This window comes from Lagopus muta, chromosome 11 (assembly GCF_023343835.1).
Source record: "Lagopus muta isolate bLagMut1 chromosome 11, bLagMut1 primary, whole genome shotgun sequence".
Taxonomy (NCBI): Eukaryota; Metazoa; Chordata; class Aves; order Galliformes; family Phasianidae; genus Lagopus; species Lagopus muta.
In genome coordinates, this window is record NC_064443.1 from 108,105 (window position 1) to 126,383 (window position 18,279).

The following is an 18,279-nucleotide window of genomic DNA, read 5'->3' on the forward strand; positions in this document are numbered from 1 at the left end:
CAGAGGGACCTGGACAGGCTGGACGGATGGGCCAAGGTTAACGGTAGGAATTTCAGTAGGGCCGAGGGTCGGGTCCTACGTTTCGGTGACAACAACCCCAGGCAACCCCACAGGCTGGGGGAGGAGTGGCTGCAAAGCTGCCTGAAGGAAAGGGACCTGGGTCTGGCAGCGGGTCAGGAAACGACAACAGGACAGCGTGGACAACTGTGATGGTAATTTGTATTTATTGGCACAGCGCAGCTTGGAAAGCCCCATGGATGGCAGCGGTGGTTCTCTGGCTGTCAGGCGATGCCCCCAAATCCGCACGCCGGGGGCGCTCCCACCTCCTGACTGATGGTGGAGAGGAGCGGGAGGGCAGAGGTGGTGCTTTGGGGGGGGCTGGGGGCTGCGGGGCTTGGTGTGCTTCCAGGCTGTGCGATGGATGATGCCCCCAGACTGGCTGCTGGATGGTGCCCCCAAACTGACAACTTGGGGGGCTGCTCCCATCTCCCAAAGGATGGTGGAGGGGAGTGGGAGGGTGGTGCTGATGCCTGGGGGGGTCGTGGGGCTGCTGGGGCAGTTGGCTTCCCCCAGGCAGCAGATGTCTGTCTGTTGGTTGCCCCCAAGGCTGCGCCCTGCTGGGCTCTCTTCCATCTTCTGATGGATGCTGGAAGGGAGAGCGAAGGCAGAGGTGGGGCTGGGGGCTGCCAGGCTCTCAAGCTTCCCCGAGGCCGTGGCTGCCCCCAGGCTGACGCCCTGAGGGACTGCTCCCGACCCCCAAAGGATGGTGGTGGGGTCGGGGGGTGGTGCTGATGCCCAGGGCAGCTGGGGGGCTGGCAGGGGCCGCCCCGGTGGTGCCGTGCAGCCGGGGGGCAGGCAGTTGTGAGGTCGTGGGCATCATCTCCATCTGCCAGGCCCCTTGAGGAGAGCAGGATGTCCAAATGAGGGCAAGCTGTGGCCGCGGACTTCGTACTGGGCTCCATCAGCTGCAGCCAGGCGCCTGCGGAGAGAGGAACGTGCTGAGGGCGCAGCAGAGCCCCTGCTGTCCTTCCTCAGTGGCAGAGCCGCCCTCGGCTCTCAGCCTGTCTCAGGCCCAGCACTAAGAACGGGCTGCAGGAATGGCCGCGCCATTCCAACGTCTGACGGTGTAAATCGTCCTCTCTACGCTGCTGGAACTACAAGTGCCTCCTGGCTCACGGCAGCCCCACAGGAAAGACTTGGGTGGGATGGGGGTGGGCTGAACAACAACAAAACTCACTGCTTTCTCTGCCTCCGTCGCCGGATCAGCAGACAGCACGTTATCAGCGCTGCCGGCGTGGAAACCACGAGAGCTGCAGCCAGGAGCGCCAGGCAGTACTTCAGGAGCACCGGATCTTCTGCGGCACGGCCCTCACCTTCCAGCCCTGGAGGAACAATGTGGTCTCTGCTGAGTCTCGTGCCCTACTGGCAGTCTCACAGGAGATCTGACACGGCCACAAAATGTTGCCGTTTGTTTTGTTGGCCTCCAGGAAGACGTGAAAATCCTCGGGCTGCAATGCTTCCCTGATCCCAGCAAAGCCAAGGGAACGCCCAAATGCATCAAGGCACTCCGGAGCCTCTTTTTGGCCTCTCAGCTTTCTTTACACTCTGGCTCTGCCACGGTCCGGACATTCCTGGGCCATGGATTTGCCAACCTGGGACGTTCTGTGATTCTGTGATGTGTGACACGGACAAGAACCGCCACAGGAGGGATCCAGCTCCAGGCTGCTGTTGTGCCTGGTGCCTCCAGGAAGACACCTCAAGCTCTGCAATGCAGGGACTCTGGGCAGGAGGTACGTAGGAGGGCCCTATTTCCTCCCCGCATCTGCTGAATGGGGTTCCCCTGGCCTTGTTCCCAAAAGGGCAAAGTTCCTGGGTGCCTGGGAACTGGGTGCAGCGGGAGGGGAGCAGCCTCCAACCACGGCCGCGGAGCTCTACGAGGGGCTTTACCTGGAGCACCAGTTGTGTGTGTGGCCTCCGTTCCTCCCAGCTGGACGGGCGGCGTGAGACGGCTGCCGTGCTGAAATGCAGCCCTGTGCACAGGCTCTCCATCTGCCTCTTTAGAAAGGAGGTGAGAGAGGGGGGCTGTAAGTGACTGCTCTGATCCGTCCTTTCCTCCCTGTCTGTCGCTACAAACTCAGCTGCCCAAGTCTTTCAGGGAACGGACAGAAATACACTCACCACGTGCCGCCTTCGCCATGATTTTCATTAGCAAGTTGGACAGTCTCTTGGAATATTTTCCGTCTTCCCATGCCACTTTCCATCCCCCAGGACCTGAACAGAAAGCAGTAAGAGAAATCTCAGAGAAACAAAGGCTCGAACCGAGCGCTGAAGTCCATAAAGACAAGAGCCGCCCTGCGGGGCTCCGGTCCGGGAGGCGGCCGAGGATTTGGCACAGCCTTCCCTGCAGGCAGTTCTGCACCCGAAGTTCTGTGAGCAGAACTTCCCAGCACACACCGCAACCTCCAGAACGGCACGAGAGCAGCACTGAAGAGCAGACGGCGCCGGGGGGTCGCATGAGGACGGGGCAGCACACGCAGCTGCGTTTGTCACTCACAGCTGCAGGCGTGCCTGGCTGACGTGAGGAAAGCGAGCTGGCATCTCTCAAAGGAAGCAAAAACTCACCCATGCGAGCTGCTGGGGCTTCTGTCCTGGAGCTCGGCTGGGAAGCTGGAGTCGATTCCGCTCCACCCGCACCTGTACACAAACACGGAGCAGCTCCTGTCACACACGGCCAGGGACTCATGTACACTGCAGTGCCAGCACTGCTCCGCAGCACTCTTCTCTCCCTGCTCCACAGCAGCATCTGGCAAACAGCTGCCAGGTGCCTGTAGCAGCACCGTGCCGGTCCAAGAGGGAACGGTGTGCGGAACTGCCTGCAGAAGGGAAGGGGCTGGCAGGGGAGGGAAGATCTGAAGCCCTTTTCCTTGGGGCAGCCCCATAGGAGGCTTATGGAGCAGATTTCGCCGAGCCTTTGGCAAGATGCTGCTGATAGGCACAGCTGTAACGAGAAACATTCCCACTGCGTGTCGTCATCTCTCTTCCTTAGGAACCTGCAGTGACTGGGAGGGGCTCAGCTGGCGACGTGGCACCCAGACCTGGGTGGAAAGCAGCAAAGCTGGAGAGGTGGGCAGTTGGCCGGCACCCAGGCTGCTCGTGGAGTAGAAATCACCGGGCAGTGAGAAGCTGAACCGTGCCTGAACTCCCACAGCCACATACGAGCATAGAGCAGTGAGCAGCGAGACGAAGGCTGGTGACTCACCTCTGGCATCCAGCCCAGGCTCGGGAACAGGACTCCGCTTCGGTAATTCACCGAGAGGACCTGCGGGCACAGATGTGATCACACGGTGAGGAGAGCTTCCGCTGCACCGACTTCTCTGCCCGCAAGGAAGCAGACGCTCCAACTCACCTCCGGGTTTCCCCCGAGGCACAACAGCCGTCTTCACCCAACCGTCCGCAGAAGGAGCGCCGTCATCTGGAAGGAAGAACACGAGAGGGACGTTGGCACGGCACGCTGCGATTCCTCCCTCAGCGACGGGGCAGGGCTCGGCCCACGGGACGCAGACTGGGGCCGAAGCTACGGCCGCATCTCTGCCCACCCACCCGGCGCTCGCCACGGAGCAGCGCGAGTCTCCTGGGAACACGCGGCCGCCAGCAGGAGGAGGAGAGCAAGGCGGGCGGGGGCTGCGGCCCCCCACACTCGTGCCATGCTGCCACCACCGGCGTTTCAGCCGAGCGAGTGCCGGCGGGCGGCACGGGGCGCCTGGGGCGCGGGCTGAGCATTGTGAGCTCACGGCACGACGCGGGGCTTTGTGAGCTCGGCACGACGCGCATCTGCGCCGCCAGCGGGGCCGGCTGCCCCTGGGCTCGCTGGCTGCGCCGCCGTGCTGGGGGAGGATTCCCAGCCATCCGGAGCAGCGGGAGGCAGGGAAATGTGGAGCAGTGGAACGGCTGGGCTGGGAAGGGACGTGGAAGGGACATTAAAGGGACAGAGACGCTGTCAAAGGAGAAACAAAATCACTGCGGCGTTGTTTGTGCTTCGTGCAAATCAAGAGATTTCACTTTGCTCTTTTCACGCCTGTTGGAAATGTCCAAATCATTTCCTAGGACGGTTTCTCCGCTAAAGCAGATTCTATTCGCAGTCGCGATGGCGGCCTCCTGCAGGAGGAGAACCCCGAAAACAGCCTTCCATCTTTTATCCCCATGGCCCGACGCTGATCTCTTCCTGCCCCGGTTCCTCCCTGGCTGAGCACTGCAGGTTCGCACTCCTTCGCGACGCTTCACCAACCACACAAACACCGAGCAGACACAAATCTTCGCTCCTCAAACACACACGTCTTCATGGGATAATTGCCTTCTAACAACTGCTTTCTTCACAAACGTTTGCTCTTTTCGGATGTCAGTTCTACAACATAAGCATAGACAGAGCCTCTTAATTGTTTAATTACCCCCCTAACTTTGCTCTTTCAGTGCCAAAACTGAAGCCGGTCCTGCAGTGACATTTCCCCTTCAACCCTCCCCACCCCACCCCATCTCCCCTCCCCTCACCCCTACCTCTCATTTTCTCCTTTCTCCCCTCCTTCGCTTTGCTTCCCTCCCCCCCCTTCCCCCTCTTTTCTCCCCTTCCCTCCCCTTCCCCATCTTTTCTCCCTTCCCCTCCCCTTCCCCCTTGCCTTATGCCCAATTTACCCCTCCTGCTCTTCACTGAATTCTTCTGCATTCTCCTGCCTTTTGCTGCTACTCTTGCCTTGCTTTCCTTTGCAGTGCTATGCAATGCTCTCTCCACATTTGCTTTCTCTACACTTACATGCATGGCTTTCTACTTTTCATTCTCTTTTTCTCCTCTTTCTTTCCATTTTCCTTACAACCCTCCCCAATTCTTGTTTTTGCTGACGCTTGTTTGCTTCTTGGCTGCTTTTTCTTTTTTCATCTTTTTATCCTTTCTTTTCTCTTCTTTTTTCCTTCCAGCCCCCTGCAGTTGCTTTATATCCATCTGTTGGCCCCCTTTTTCCCCCTTACTGTTTCTGTATCTGGGCCTTTCCCTCCTCTCCCCACATCACCCCATGCCCCTCGTAGCCCCATATTCCCCTGTACTTCCCTGCAGCCCACTGTGAGAATCCTTTGTTGTTTTTTGCCTCAACGCTTCCTGAGGTTTTTCTTGTGATCAGACTGAATGATTTGTCGAGGAGGCGATGGGTGCTGACCGTGCGACAATCCACATCGCTGTGGGGACATCTGAAAGCCCCTTCCTGCAGAGCTGCTTGCTCTGTAGAAGAGCGGAAGAGCTCAGCAGTGTTCACTGGCAGATGTGGCCTGAGACTAAACAGCTCCAGCTCGCTACGGGAGGCTGGGGGACGCTGCCATGGCATCCTGTGAAGGCAAGGCACAAGTTGGTGCCTCCCTGCTCCCTCCGATCTGCTGGCGAGGCCAGCAAGAGAAGAACAAAGCAATTTCCTGCTGGGGTCCCGGAGCCAGAAGCTGCCACTGCAAGGAGAGCTGCCTCGACCACCTCGTCCTCCCCTTCCCCATCCCCCTGATTCAGACTTGTAATAAGCTGCTCGGACCAGCATTTGAACCATTGAGATTGTTTCTTAATCTCACGCTGGGTCTGGAGATGATCAAAGAGCCTCCTCTGCCTCCTATAAATGGGAGCGAGACACCCACGCAAGCCCCCTATTGCCCCCTACAGCCTTTTGTGACCTCCTGTCTCCCACCCGTACCCCTCCACAGACCCCTATCGCGCCCGTTCCTCCATATCACACCCACAGCCCTCCCACTGCTCCCTCTAGCCCCACATCCCCTCCCAGCCCACCTATCTGTCCCCTACACACATCCCTACAACCACATTCTCTTATACCCTCCCCCTTCTTCACTGACACGCTATTTGCTGTCACGCTCTCTCACACAGATGCCTTTAATTGGTCCCCAAAAAAGTCAACTTCTCTTGCCAGTGGCTCCTACAACTCTTACAAAAATCACCTGCGGGTAATAATTCTTGGTGTAGCACACATAAGAGGCACCCAGAGGTATCAGAACATGAACCTCTTTCCCCTGCTTCCCCAGCTGCTTTCGGTCCTGTGGGGTGGAACTCTGCCTGAGCCCTTCCAGGCTCCCCCTCACCTCTTCTTCTAGGTAAGGACATCCCTGTTACACCTTGCTCAACTCTGCCTTCCTCAGCCTGTTTTTCCCAAACCCTTCTCACTTTCCAAACTCCCATCATCACAGCCATTACTAACATTCTATTGCAGTTTCACCCCCTCCTCTCCCCAGGCTTCCCGTGCTCACTCTGGATGTCGGGTTTCCCCAGCTCTGCAGATGCCGGCTGTTCTCACTCCCTGTCCCGTCCCATCCCCGTTCACAACTCCTGCACCCTTCACATCACAGCGGAGGCTCCGGCCCCCACTTCTTTCTCCCACTCCGAGTTGTTCTGACAAGCCGCAGTGGGGGGGGGGGCGGGGGATGTGTTCTCGTGCCGGCCCAACTCCAATATCCCAAACTCACTGCTTTCCTTCACCTTTTTGCCTTTTTTGTTTGTTTGTTTGTTTGTTTCTCCACAATTCCACTATTCGTACCCTCAACTGCATCTCCACCTCCCATCAACAGCTGCATCTCCACCTCCATTAAGACAGTTTCTCCCAGTGCCTTCACAATCCACAAATCAAACAACACAATTCCTCAGCTTCCACACACACCCAGCACTTGCTCTCATGATTCGGGCACTCAATTATACAACTGCTCCCATTACTCCATTTACGTTCCTGGTTTCTTATTCAATATTCCCCTGGCTCACCAGCACTGTTTCTCCAGTGAGCCAAAATACAACCCAGGCTCTTCTCGTATCCCTTCAGACACCCCTTGTTCCATGACAGCCTCGTACACGACATCACAGAGCACTGTCACCACACAAACATTGCACAATTACAAAGACAGTGACAGCAACCAGTAGGAAAGAGTTCAATGCCCTTACCTTGGTCCGTGCACCAAGTTACCGGGTCGCCAAGGCCAACACCCGTGCCTGCCTGCCCCTTGGCTTTCACAGAGCCCGTCCTTATGGAACAGTCCCGGCTTTTTATCGGCCATCCCAAGGAGTCACCTCAGCACCCAGACAGGACCGCTGCCATCAGCGGGGTGCCCCTATCCTGTGCAGGGCGGTAGGGAAACTCCCACAGAGGCAATCATAATCCCGCACGAGCCCCCAAATTGCTGGGAATATCCAAGTCATGTTTCTCAGGACGGTATCTCTCTTAACAGCACGTTTCACTCACGGTTGCAACGGCGGCGTCCCGCAAGCAGGAGTGCACCTATGGACACAACATGGCTGCTTCCTCAGGCAGGCCACGGCTGTTCTCCGGTTTGCTCTCGTGCAGGATATTCTTGCAGTGTGCGTGACAAAATATACACCTATACACCTACACACAGAGTGTGCGTGCCTGGGAAGGTTCGTCCAGAGGATCAGTGATGTAAACTATCAGAGATCTTCCCCAAGTGAAGTAGAAGGACTCCCAAAAAGAACTACGATACGGGGATCACGAAATAAAAATAATATTATCCAATTCCAATGCAGAACGTTCTCCAGCGCCAGCGCCGGGCCGCGCCGCCCGCTCGGACGCCCCGCTCCCCAACCTGCCGGCGGCCGCCAGCCCGTGCTCGCCGCTCTCCAGGAAGGCCCGCACGGAGCGGGGCGGCGCGGCGCGGACTCGGCCTCGCTGAGCTCCCCCACGTCCCCGCCCTCCTCCTCCCGCAGCCGCAGCCGGGGCCGCGGAAGCGGAGCGGGCGCACGACGACAGGCATCGCCGCGGGCAGCCGGGCCGGGGCCATGCGGACGCGCGCGGTGATGACGCAATGACCGCGCGCCCGCGGACCCAAAGCACCCCGCCCGCAGTGCCCGCCCCGTTCGGCGGACTGACCAATGGCAGAGCCGAGGGGGCGGCTGCGGACGCGGGGCCGCCGCGATGGCGCCGGCGGGATGGCAGAACCGCGGGGCTCCGCGCGGGGAACCGGCGTTTCTCCGCCCCCCGCCCCGTGCTTCGGGGACGCCGGGCGGTCAGGGGAAGGCGGCGCGGGCGCACCGCCGCCGGCCCCGTCCGTCCCCCGTCCGAATCCAGCTGTCCTCGGAGGCGGAACCGAGCCGTCCTCCGTCGTTGCGGCGAGGTGCCGGCGGGCTGCGAGAAGCGGCGGCTGGCCGCGAGCGGCGGGACCCGCCCGGTGTCCGGGAGCGGCTCCTGGCTGAGCCGGGCAGCCCCGAGAGGGTGCGATCCCACGGATCGACTCGCGTTCGAGCCCGGCACGGAGTCCGGCCAGCGCCTTCGCTTCTCGCTCGGCCGTTTTCCATCTGGCTTCAGGCCGTGCAGTCGTCCCCGCGGCGAAAGCGCATGCGTGCGGCCTCGCCAGAGCGTCAGCGCCTGCGCTGGTCGGTCGTCGTGGCGCAGCGCCGTCCGCGCTGAGTGACGCCATCAGCCCCGCCACCCGAGCAGGAGGCGGCCGTGCGGAAGCGGTGCGGGGCAGCCCGGGGCAGCGAGCGCCGCTTGGACTTGTACAGGTGGCTGTTCGGGGGAGCACCGGGGTTAAGGTGCTGGGGGGCCGCGTGCCCTGGGTCTCCCCGCCTCCCCCACCCCGTGTGTTTCCCTGCCCTCCTCCCCTCCTCCCGCCACTGATCCCCCACAACCCCCCCGTCCCTCTGTGTGACCCCCGGGGTTGCGCCTCCCTCCCCCTGTTTCCCTCTTCCGTTTCCCCCATTCTGATCCCTGTAGTCTTTTTCCACCCCTCCCCTCTCTGCCTCCCCCATTCTGACCCCCAGGCTCCACCTGTCTGCTCCCCGCCCCCCCGATCCCTCCCCAGTCCCCCGTTCTGATCTCTAATGTCCCCCCGCCCCCTCACGAGTCTCCCCATTCTGTCCCCTAGAGTCCCCCCACTTTCCCAGTCCCCTCTATCTGACCCCCAGAATCCCCTCTCCTCCTTGCAGGTACTCCCGCTCCAATTCCCCCATTCTGATTCATAGAGTCTCCTACCACCCCCCGTTCCCCTCTCTTTGACCCCCAGGGTCCCGTGTCCTCCTTTCTTCCCCCACCTCCTCACCCCTTTTTCTGACCGCTAGAGTCCCCTGTACCCCTCCGTGTGCTCCTCCCTGACCCCTGGAGTCTGTTCCCCCATTTTGACCTGCAGCCCCACCCAGCCGTACTCCTTTGCTGCCCAATAGAAGCCCCCCACGACCCCTGGCCATCTCCTCCCACCCCTCCCTCCAGCCCCAGATGGACTTTCTGCCTTGTAGAGGCTCTGTTCACCCCTTTCCCTTGCACAACCCACTGAGTCCCCCTCCAACTCTTTTTCAACCCCATAGGCACCCCACTCCCCTCTTCTCCTCCCAAATATTAAGCTCTACCCCTGGCTCCTCTTCCACCCCATAGAAGCCCTGCATAACCCCCCGATTTCCCCTGCCATCCCCTCTCCATTCCTAGACCTCCTTTCCTCCCAGTAGAAACCCTACTCCCCTTTTTTTTCCCCTCACAATCCTCTGTCCACTCCTAGAACAGCCCCTTCTGCACAAAAGCCCCCTTCCAACCCCTGAAGTTGCCCTCCACAACATTGCCCTCCACAATGTACCCCTGCAACCCCAGGCCCCCTTCGCACTCACAGAAGCCTCTTTCTCCTGTTTTCCCCCTCCAAACCCCTCTCTCCACCCCCAGGCCCCCTTTCCACATCACTGGGCTTCTAGCCCACCACAATCCCCCGCTTTTCCTCTTCCACCCTTTCTCCACCTCCAGACCCTCTTTCCGCCTCACAGAAGCTCCACTCACACCTTTCCCCCCGTAGATTCCCCACAACCCCCCTATCCAGCCCTGCAGTCATGCAGAAGAATCTGGAGATGCCCTCGAGGGGTTTGGGGCATGCGGGGGGTTCCCAGGTGGGTCCAGGGGGTTCTTGGATTCATCCAGAAGGGTCTGGAGATGTCCAAGTGGGGTCTTGAGGGTGTGCAGGGGGTCTCCAGGATGCTCCCGGGGATCCCTTGAAGGATCCGGAAGCTCCGAGGATGGGCCCAGGAGCTCCGAGGAGCCTCTGGGATGACCTGGAGATGTCCCACCAGTAGAGTCTGGTAGGGTCCAGAGAGTCCTCATGTGGGGCTGAGTAGTACTGGAGTCATGCAGAAGGGCCTGGGGATGTCCCTGAGGGGTGTCGGGGTGACCAGAGGGTCCCTAGTGGTTCCTGGTGTGCTCCAGAGCTCTCAAGTGAGGATTTTGAGGACAGCCTCACGTAGTGACCCGCTCTTGGGCTGCTTTGTCCCCGTGAGATCGCCCCCAAAAGTGTCTGTTTCCATTCAACTCAATCCTATGTCAGTTTTGTTGTGTGTTTTCCCCACTTCCTTGCAGAAATGGATGGTTTTCGCCAAACCACCGTGCAGGGCCCCACGGAAACAACTCCCCCCAGGGCCACCGGGTGACAGCGGCACAACCGCCGGCGGTGCCAGCACTGGGACAAGCGCCTGTCCCCGAAGTTCTCACTGTCAGTGTCACCGTGGAACCTGGGGCCGGAGCAACGAACCTCAAGAGCCCCGTCAGCGTCCTGCAGCTCCTGGAGCCGGGTGCCACTGTGGCCCTGGCTGCCCATGACTGTCCCACGCTGTGCCCCCTGCCATGGTGGGGGGGAGCCCTCTGGTGCCCATCGTCGTCTGTCACGAGGACGGGACACGCACGGTGCTGAACTCTGTGCCGCCACCAGAGGAGACCGCGTGTGACATCGGCGTGGCACAGCCGTGCCGCGCTGCCATCATCTTCGTGTGTGGCTTTGGGCAGCCGGCGTCGGGTGTCACCGCCATGAGGGGGGGGCAGAAGGACCCCCTGGGGACATTGCGCCGGAACTGTGGGCACCGTGACCAGCTGGAGGACATGCTGGGCAAGTGGGGACACCGCATCACGGTGTCACAGCCCCAGAGTTGGGGACATCCCGTGTCACGTCTCAGGGCTGTGGTCTCGCCCACAGCGTCACACCATGAAGTTGGGATGCCTGTGTCCCCCGTGTGGTGTCACACTCCGAAGTTGGGGACACCTTCACGTCTCCCTGGTAGCGTTGCATCCCAGAGTTGTGGACCCCCGCCATTCTCACACCATGAAGTTTGGGACACCCATCTGGGACCCCATCTGTGTCCACCCCCACAGACCACACTGTTCCCATGGGGCGGGGGTGACACCCCTTACTTTGGAAATGCAGGTTTATTTTTTGCTAACAGAGGATTGGGGAACACCGCCCCACACCCCATGTCAGTAATGAAGGGCAGAGGAGCGGCTGTGGGGCTCCACGCATCTCATCGGGGTTAAACTTTGGGGACAGAGGTCACTGCAGCATCGTGGCTCCATAGCCCCTCTGGCCCCATAACCACTGCAGCCCCATCTCGTAGCCATCCCATATCCTTATCCCGCACCTTTATGCCATCCCATATCCATCCCATCTGCCCCATAGCCCTCTCAAACCCATCTGGTATCCCTGCCTCCACACCCCGTCCCCATCCCCCACCCCACACCCATCCCAAATCCTTGTCCCTACAGATCCTCCTTGCAAACGGGGCTCCCCAGTGGCTGCGGGTCTGGCTGATGGCAAAGTGCTGGGGCAGGTGGTGATGCACCTTTCTCCATCGCTGAGCTCACGTGGCAGTGAGTAGGGCCACTGCCTCGCTTACTGCCCTGTCTGTTCAGCTTCTCTTCTGGCTACAGACGCTGCCAGGATGTCATGGTTCTATGCTGGTGTCACGTTGTCACAGGCAGTCAAATAAGCCTGTCCCAAAGGCGTTGGTGTCTTTGTTCTCCCTGTTGAGCCCATCGATTGGCACAGCAGCACCACAGAATCACAGAATCGTAGGGGTTGGAAGGGAGCTCCAGAGTTCATCGAGTCCAACCCCCTGCCAAAGCAGTTCCCTACAGCAGATCGCACAGGTCGGCATCCAGGCGAGACTTGAACATCTCCAGAGCAGGAGACTCCACCACCTCCCTGGGCAGCCTGTTCCAGTGCTCTGTCACCTCACCTAAACAAGTTCTTGCGCACATTCGTGCGGAACTTCCTATGCTGCAGCTTATGTCTGTTTCCCCTTGTCCTGTCTCCACGTACCACTGGAAAGAGAGTGGCCTCACCACTATGGCCCCCACACTTCAGATATTTATAAACCTGGATCAGCTCCCCTCTCAGCCTTCTTTTCTCCAGGCTGAACAGACCCAGTTCACTCAGCCTTTCTCCATAGCAGAGATGCTCCAGGCCCCTCGCCATCTTTGTGGCCCTCTGCTGTTCTCTTTCCAAGAGATCCCTGTCTGTTTTGTGCTGGGGAGCCCAGAACTGGACACAGAGCTCCAGATGAGGCCTCAGCAGGGCAGAGCAGAGGGGGAGGATCGCCTCCCTCGACCTGCAGGCCACTCTCTTTGCAATGCACCCCAGGACGCCATTGGCCTTTTTGGCCACAAGGGCACACTGCTGGCTCACGGCCGACCTGTCGTGGTAAACAGTGATAGACAAGGGGGAATGGTTTTGACCTGAAGGACGGAAGATTGGTTAGGCGGTCTGCAGGAGACCCCCACCAGGATGGCAACAGTGTTGCCCCCCCCCCCCCCCCCGATCCTTACACACAGGGACTCAACCTGATCATTCCCAGCACCAAGCTCAACAACACTGAAACACTCTCTAATTTTGAGAGCCATGCCACAACCCCTCCTTCCTTGCCTATCCCCTCCAAAGAGCTTATAGCCCTCCCTCGTAGCAAAACACGCGTGGGAGTGATGGCATAAGTCATAGTTTGCCTGCTGCACAATGGCTTCCAGCTCCTCCTGCTTCTAGCACTTGCTGTGTGCGTTGCTGCAGATGCACTTCAGCCGAGACATTGCTGACACCCACAGCTCCTGCGTTCTTCCTCTTCATACCCAATTTCAAGCTCTCAAGCTAGCATAACGTACTCTCAGCGCCAGTGATGACATGCCCACAGTAGTGTGTTCAGTTCTGGGCTTCCAACTACAAGAGAGACATGGAGGCCCTGCGGTGTGTCAGGGCAACGGGGCAGGAAGGGGTCTGGAGCAAAGGTGCCATGAGGAGCGGCGGAGTGAACTGGGGTTGCTCAGTGGAGAGGAGGCTCAGGGGAGGCCTCACCACTCCGTACAACTCTCTGGAAGGAGGCTGTAGAGAGGGGGGGGTCAGCCTCTTCTGCCAGGTAACAGCGATGGGACGAGGGGGAACGGCCTCCAGTTGCACCGGGGGATCCCCGTTGGACCTTAGGAAGAACATCTTTGCTGAAAGAGCGGTCGGGCACTGCTTGGCACAGCTGCCCGGGGAGCTGGGGGAGTCAGCGTCCGCGGAGGCGTCCCAGAACCCTGGGGATGTGGCACTGAGGGACGTGGGCAGGTGGGGGGTGGGACTTGGTCATCGTAGAGCTCTTTGCCAACCATAGGGATTCTGTGATCCTGTGGATCGAGCCATTTATTGTAATGAGAGGTGATGAGCAGCAAACAGCCAAAAAGTCATGGAAACACGCAAACACTTGACTGGGATACTGATGGAGCCACAGGCCCGGCAGCACTCAGGTGGGGCCGGGAGGGTGGATGTGTCGCCCAGTGCCGTCAGCAGCACCAACACGCCGGGCTCCAGCGGGGCTGCGTCTGGCACTGGGCCCCTCGCCCTGCGCTGGCTGCAAGAGCCGCCGCCCTCCTGCCTGGGTGCCCTCAGCCCCTGTGAGGTGTGATGGCATCACAGAGGGTGGCACGGAACGGCCGTTGTGACACGCGGGGTGCGGAACAGAGCTGAGGCTGCGGGGCTCAGGCCGAGCTCAGTGCGACCTGGTGAGGTGAGCAGGGAGGAAGGGGCTGCCTGAGGCTGCCGAACGAGGAGGCTTCCCCAGCGCTCAGGGGCCTGAGCTGAGAACTCAGCCTTGTCCCGCTTCTCCCATAGGTTGGCACGCGGAGGACGAAGCCCAGTACTGCTGGGACAGAGATTCTGTGAGCGCTTGTCATCAACACACACAGTGTCCATGGAGACACAGGAGGCCGCTGGCTCGAGGGAGCCAGGTGAGAGTAAAGAATCCCTGCACGCAGCTCGCAGCTCCCCACTGCCGGGCAGAGGGGGGCTGGGGGTCTGCCTGTGGCGGAGAGGGCAGGCGGGGGCAGGCAGGGCCGCTCTGCTCCTTGGCCAAGCGGCCGCGGCTGAGCTGTGGCTGCCTGCTGGCACCGCTGGGCCTGCAATGCCCCTTCCTGTCCTCAGCCTCTGGCCCTGCCCCTCAGCTGGCACGGCCGGCATGGAGCAGCCCCTGGGGCAGCCCCTGGGGACACCTGGCCCCGCAAGGCGCTCACTGCTGTTACTCTCCCTTCTCCAGCATGCGTGCTGTGTGGCCGAGTGGATGAGCATTCGAGCATCCTTGGGCACAAAGTACAGATCGGTGGATTCTATTTCCATAGTCTCTGTGCGGTGAGTTCCCACGTGGCTCCTGACACCTTCCTCCGAGCAGGGATTCCCTGCTTCCTGCCCTAACAAGATCATGCTTTTTCCTCTTGTACAGCTATTTGCCAATGGTCTTTATCAACGTGTGGAAGGCAGTATAAAGACAGGTTTTCGCACAGAAGATCTGGTACGCACCATGAAGCAGGCAGAGCAGACGGTGAGCACCGGACCAGAACAGGGAGCTTTGTGACAGGACAGGCATGGCGAGCTTAGCCTGGTCCAAAGAAAGCAATGCCAGCCCTTCCAAGCAGCTCCAAGAGAAATTCCTGCTCTTGCAGACCAGCCCAGTTCACCAGGCAGCTCTGCAGAGTGCCACCCAGCCCTGCCCCCATCCTGTGCCCTGCCCACAGGTGCCGGCTCCGCTGCATAGGCCCTGGGGCTGCTGCTGATGGGGGCTGCTCTGCTCTTTCCAGCTCTGCTTCGTTTGTGGCAATCTGGGGGCCAGCATCACCTGCGCAGATCCGGGCTGTGACCGCAGCTTCCATCTCCCCTGCGCCTCGGAGGGTGAATGCGTCACCAAGCACACTGCAGAGTTCAGGTAAGGGCTGCCAGCTCTCACCTGTGAACCTCCACCCCCTGCTGTCAGCACCAGCCAAAGAAGCCAGGAACGCGCTGTGACACCTCCCAGCAGCCTGACAGAGCCACAGCCAAGGCCTGGGGCTCTTTCCTGTTCCTCTGCCCCTTCTCACAGCACTTCTCTCCTTGCCCATCCCTCCCATCTTCCCCCAGGGCCTTCTGCTGGGAGCACCGCCCACACCAGGCAGTGGAGGCAGCACCTGTGCAGGACACGACCTGCATCGTCTGCATGGAGCCCGTGGGTGACAGCAGGTCATACAGCACCATGGTGTGCCCAGCCTGCCGACATGCCTGGTTCCACCGGGCCTGCATCCAGGTAGGAGCCCTCCCCTCACCCTGCAAGCACCGCAGCTGCTCAGCAGCACCAGGCCTGGCTCACACTCACACTGCTTGCGTTTCTGCTGCAGGAACAGGCTCTGCGCGCAGGCATTTTTTGCTTCCAGTGCCCCCTCTGCAGAGACCGGGTCAAGTTTATTAAAGACATGGTCTTTATGGGGATCCGAATCCCATTCAGGTTGGTGTCTTTCAGACAGCTCTTGAGATGTGAGGGCACATGAGCTGTGCCTGCCCAGGGACTGTCCCAGCAGGCCTGGCCCTTTGCAGCCACCAACATGGCCCTCGGCACCATTGGGAATCTCAAACTGGAGACAGGGTGGAGGGGGAGGGATTCCTTGGATTAGTTTTAGCCCTGGGGCAGCGGGTGCTCATCACATTCCCTCCCTTCTCTGGCAGAAGACCAACATGGGAGGACGACAACACCTACGCATCTCTACTGGAGAGGCACAGGAGATGCGATGCCAGCGACTGCCGTTACGCACGCGGCAGGGAGCGGGCAGAGGGAGAGGGGTGAGTTGCCTCAGCAGCCCTCTGGGGCTCTGCATGGGATCGCGGCCTGGCCACAGCCTGGGGCAGCACGGACTGAGCACCAGAGCCGTGCTGGGCACTCCCTGGCTCAGATCACTTTGTCCTCATGGCCGCAACCCCTTGGTTTCCCCAGGCCCTGGCAGCTGCTCCTCTGCAGCTCCTGTGCTGCGCAAGGCACTCATCGGCGCTGCTCCAACTTGAGTCAGAGCACAGCCAGCTGGGAGTGCAACGCCTGTGCTGGAGAGGGCATCGGTAAGAGGCAAACGGCCACGTGCTGCTGGGCTGGGGCCAGGCGAGGCCTGGCAGCGGCTGCTCAGAGCGGCCTTGCTCAACTCCCTCTAGCCCTGGACAAATGGGAGCCAGTTCCACCCCGTGGCTGTAATTCCGTCCTGCTCACCTTCCTGCCTCCCCTTACAGCCTCCAGCAGCAACTCGGATCTTGCTGAATACAGCACCATCAGCCAGCAGGAAATGGAGCCATCCCAAGGCTCTGCGACACCAGAGAGGAGCAGCTCCAGCACCACCAGCCAGGCGCCATCGGGGCCAGCTGACTGTTCCCACGTGCCTGAGAGCGGCGGCCTGTCCAGGCAGCGCAGGACAGACCGGAGGAGAATCCGCCCACGTCTACACCGGGATGAAAATGGCTTTAATGAGCCCCAAGAACACCGTGGGAGTAGCCACACTGCTGCCCCAATTGCCGAGAGCAGCACCCTAAACTCTGCCAGCCAGGGGACATCAGAGTCCTCAAGGAACTCCCCTGCAGTTGGCTACAACCTCCGGAGCAGACAGGGGCGGCGAGCTCAGACAAGAAGCCGCTCTCCGTTGCAGTGCCGGGCCCCAGATTCTCCAAGCCAGCCCCGAAGACGCCAAACACGTGGGAGCAGGCAGGCACCAACCCGAAGTGCTGAGAGCGGCACCAACAGACGCACAAGACGGGGAGCACCGCAGCCCTCAAGAGCTTCCACAGCAGCTGATGGAAGCCGGTCCACACAGCCAGGGCGGGCCCGGACTCGAAGCCGCTCCCCTCTTGAACATCGGGCTGCAGAGACCCGCAGCCAGCCCCGAAGATGCCGCAGGAGCCGCTCCAGGCGGCGAGGGCCAGCCCAGGGGTGAAGCCGCTCCCGGGTACCACGTCAGGCCCCGAACATCAACAGCCTGCCCCAATGATGTCGTGGGAGCAGCCATGTGCAAGCTCCAATTGTATCCAAAGTCATCACAGTCCATCACAATAAAACTGAGAGTTCCATCACGCCACTGTCAGTTTTGTTCTTCTCTGCCTTTCCCGGGGTGGGCAGCTGTACAGGCTGGCCCTTCCCCCCAGCACCCAACCCACTCCCTCCTCCCTGCGGCCCGGCTCAGGCTGAGCTGGGTTCTGGCCCCGACTCTGGCGGGGCGCAACGTTTCCAACACGCAACGGAGGCCAGGCTGGCAGCTGCGGCCCCGTCCTGGGGGCGTTTCCGTCGTCTTGGGCACGCCGCTGTGTTTGCGACATGCAGGCAGCCCTGGGGCTGCTGCGGGCTGCGGCGTGGGCCAGGACCCGGCCTTTCCTCCTGCATTCGGCCAGTGCCACAGTGCCACAGCTCTGAGGGCTGCTGCTGCTGCTCTGGGGATGCTGCCAGGCAGGGGGTGACGCAGCCCATCGAGCGCGTGAGCCACTCTCCTCTGCCCCAAAGTCCGGCGTCACGCCTCCTGTGAGAGCAGTACCAGTGCTGCCACTGCTCCTAAGCGGGACGGCCACCCTTTCCTTACTCGCTCCAACTGCCCAGAGAAGCAGCCCGCCGCTCTCTCCCTGCATCCAGTGTGTTCTCCTAACAGCCCCAGCGCAGCGCGTGACGTTTTGCTGCCGTGCCACAGCCGTCTTGCAGCCCCGAGCGCGGTCGCAGCCCCCTTCGCTCTCGCGACACGGCGCGTTAGCGGCCTCGTCTCATTCCAGCTTTGCAAGCCCTCCTTCCCACGCCCGCTCCGGGCCCGTCGGCCGCACTCCGCCGCGCACCCAGCGCTCTCCGGCCGGTGCCCCCGCGCCATCTCCCGCCGGCCGGGCCGTCTGGGCGCGTTCCCTCCCCCTCCGGCTCTCGCTGGCCGCCGCGCATCCGGGGACGCCCCGCGCGGACTCACGGCGCGGGTGCGGAGCGCGGTCCGCTCGGCGCCTCCGCCCGTCTCCCAGCGCTGGGCCGTGGCGGCCGGGTTCCGTTGCAGCCCGCGCGCGGCGGTGCGCCGAGCGGGGCCCGGCACAGGGGCTGCCCCCGGCAGCGCGACCTCAGCCGGGGGGGGCGGAGAGGCCGCGTCCGCGTCCTTCCGGGCCGGGGCCGGCGGCTCGGTGGGAGGCTGCCCGCTTCTGGCCTTGGGGACGTCGCCGCGTTTGGCACGCGCGGGCAGAGCCGGGGCT

General features: G+C 61.1%; 2 protein-coding genes across 5 annotated transcripts; one reads left to right on the forward strand and one right to left on the reverse strand.

The window, feature by feature from the left end:
* Positions 1–207: 207 nt before the first annotated feature.
* On the reverse strand, positions 208–8,534 carry LOC125698975 (translation initiation factor IF-2-like). Of its 4 annotated transcripts, none has more exons than XM_048957978.1 (8): positions 7,263–7,894; positions 3,601–4,402; positions 3,407–3,472; positions 3,260–3,319; positions 2,623–2,694; positions 2,179–2,271; positions 1,948–2,055; positions 208–979 (listed from the first exon to the last, which is right to left on the reverse strand). In XM_048957978.1, the coding sequence occupies exons 2-8, from the start codon at positions 3,704–3,706 to the stop codon at positions 282–284; spliced, it is 1,203 nt and encodes a 400-aa protein (XP_048813935.1). In that variant the 5' UTR covers positions 3,707–4,402; positions 7,263–7,894; the 3' UTR covers positions 208–281. The 4 variants fall into 4 exon arrangements, with proteins under 4 accessions (XP_048813935.1, XP_048813934.1, XP_048813933.1 ...); XM_048957977.1 differs by having other exon boundaries at positions 6,965–7,894; XM_048957979.1 differs by lacking the exons at positions 3,601–4,402; positions 7,263–7,894 and adding exons at positions 1,238–1,382; positions 7,905–8,534 and having other exon boundaries at positions 764–979.
* A 402-nt stretch (positions 8,535–8,936) lies between these two features.
* On the forward strand, positions 8,937–17,996 carry LOC125698979 (PHD finger protein 7-like). The gene is given in 9 exon segments (XM_048957987.1): positions 8,937–14,024; positions 14,330–14,421; positions 14,513–14,611; positions 14,868–14,992; positions 15,184–15,346; positions 15,438–15,544; positions 15,763–15,876; positions 16,028–16,146; positions 16,312–17,996. Coding segments are annotated over 9 exon segments (1,605 nt in total). The 5' UTR covers positions 8,937–13,987; the 3' UTR covers positions 17,061–17,996.
* Positions 17,997–18,279: the final 283 nt, after the last annotated feature.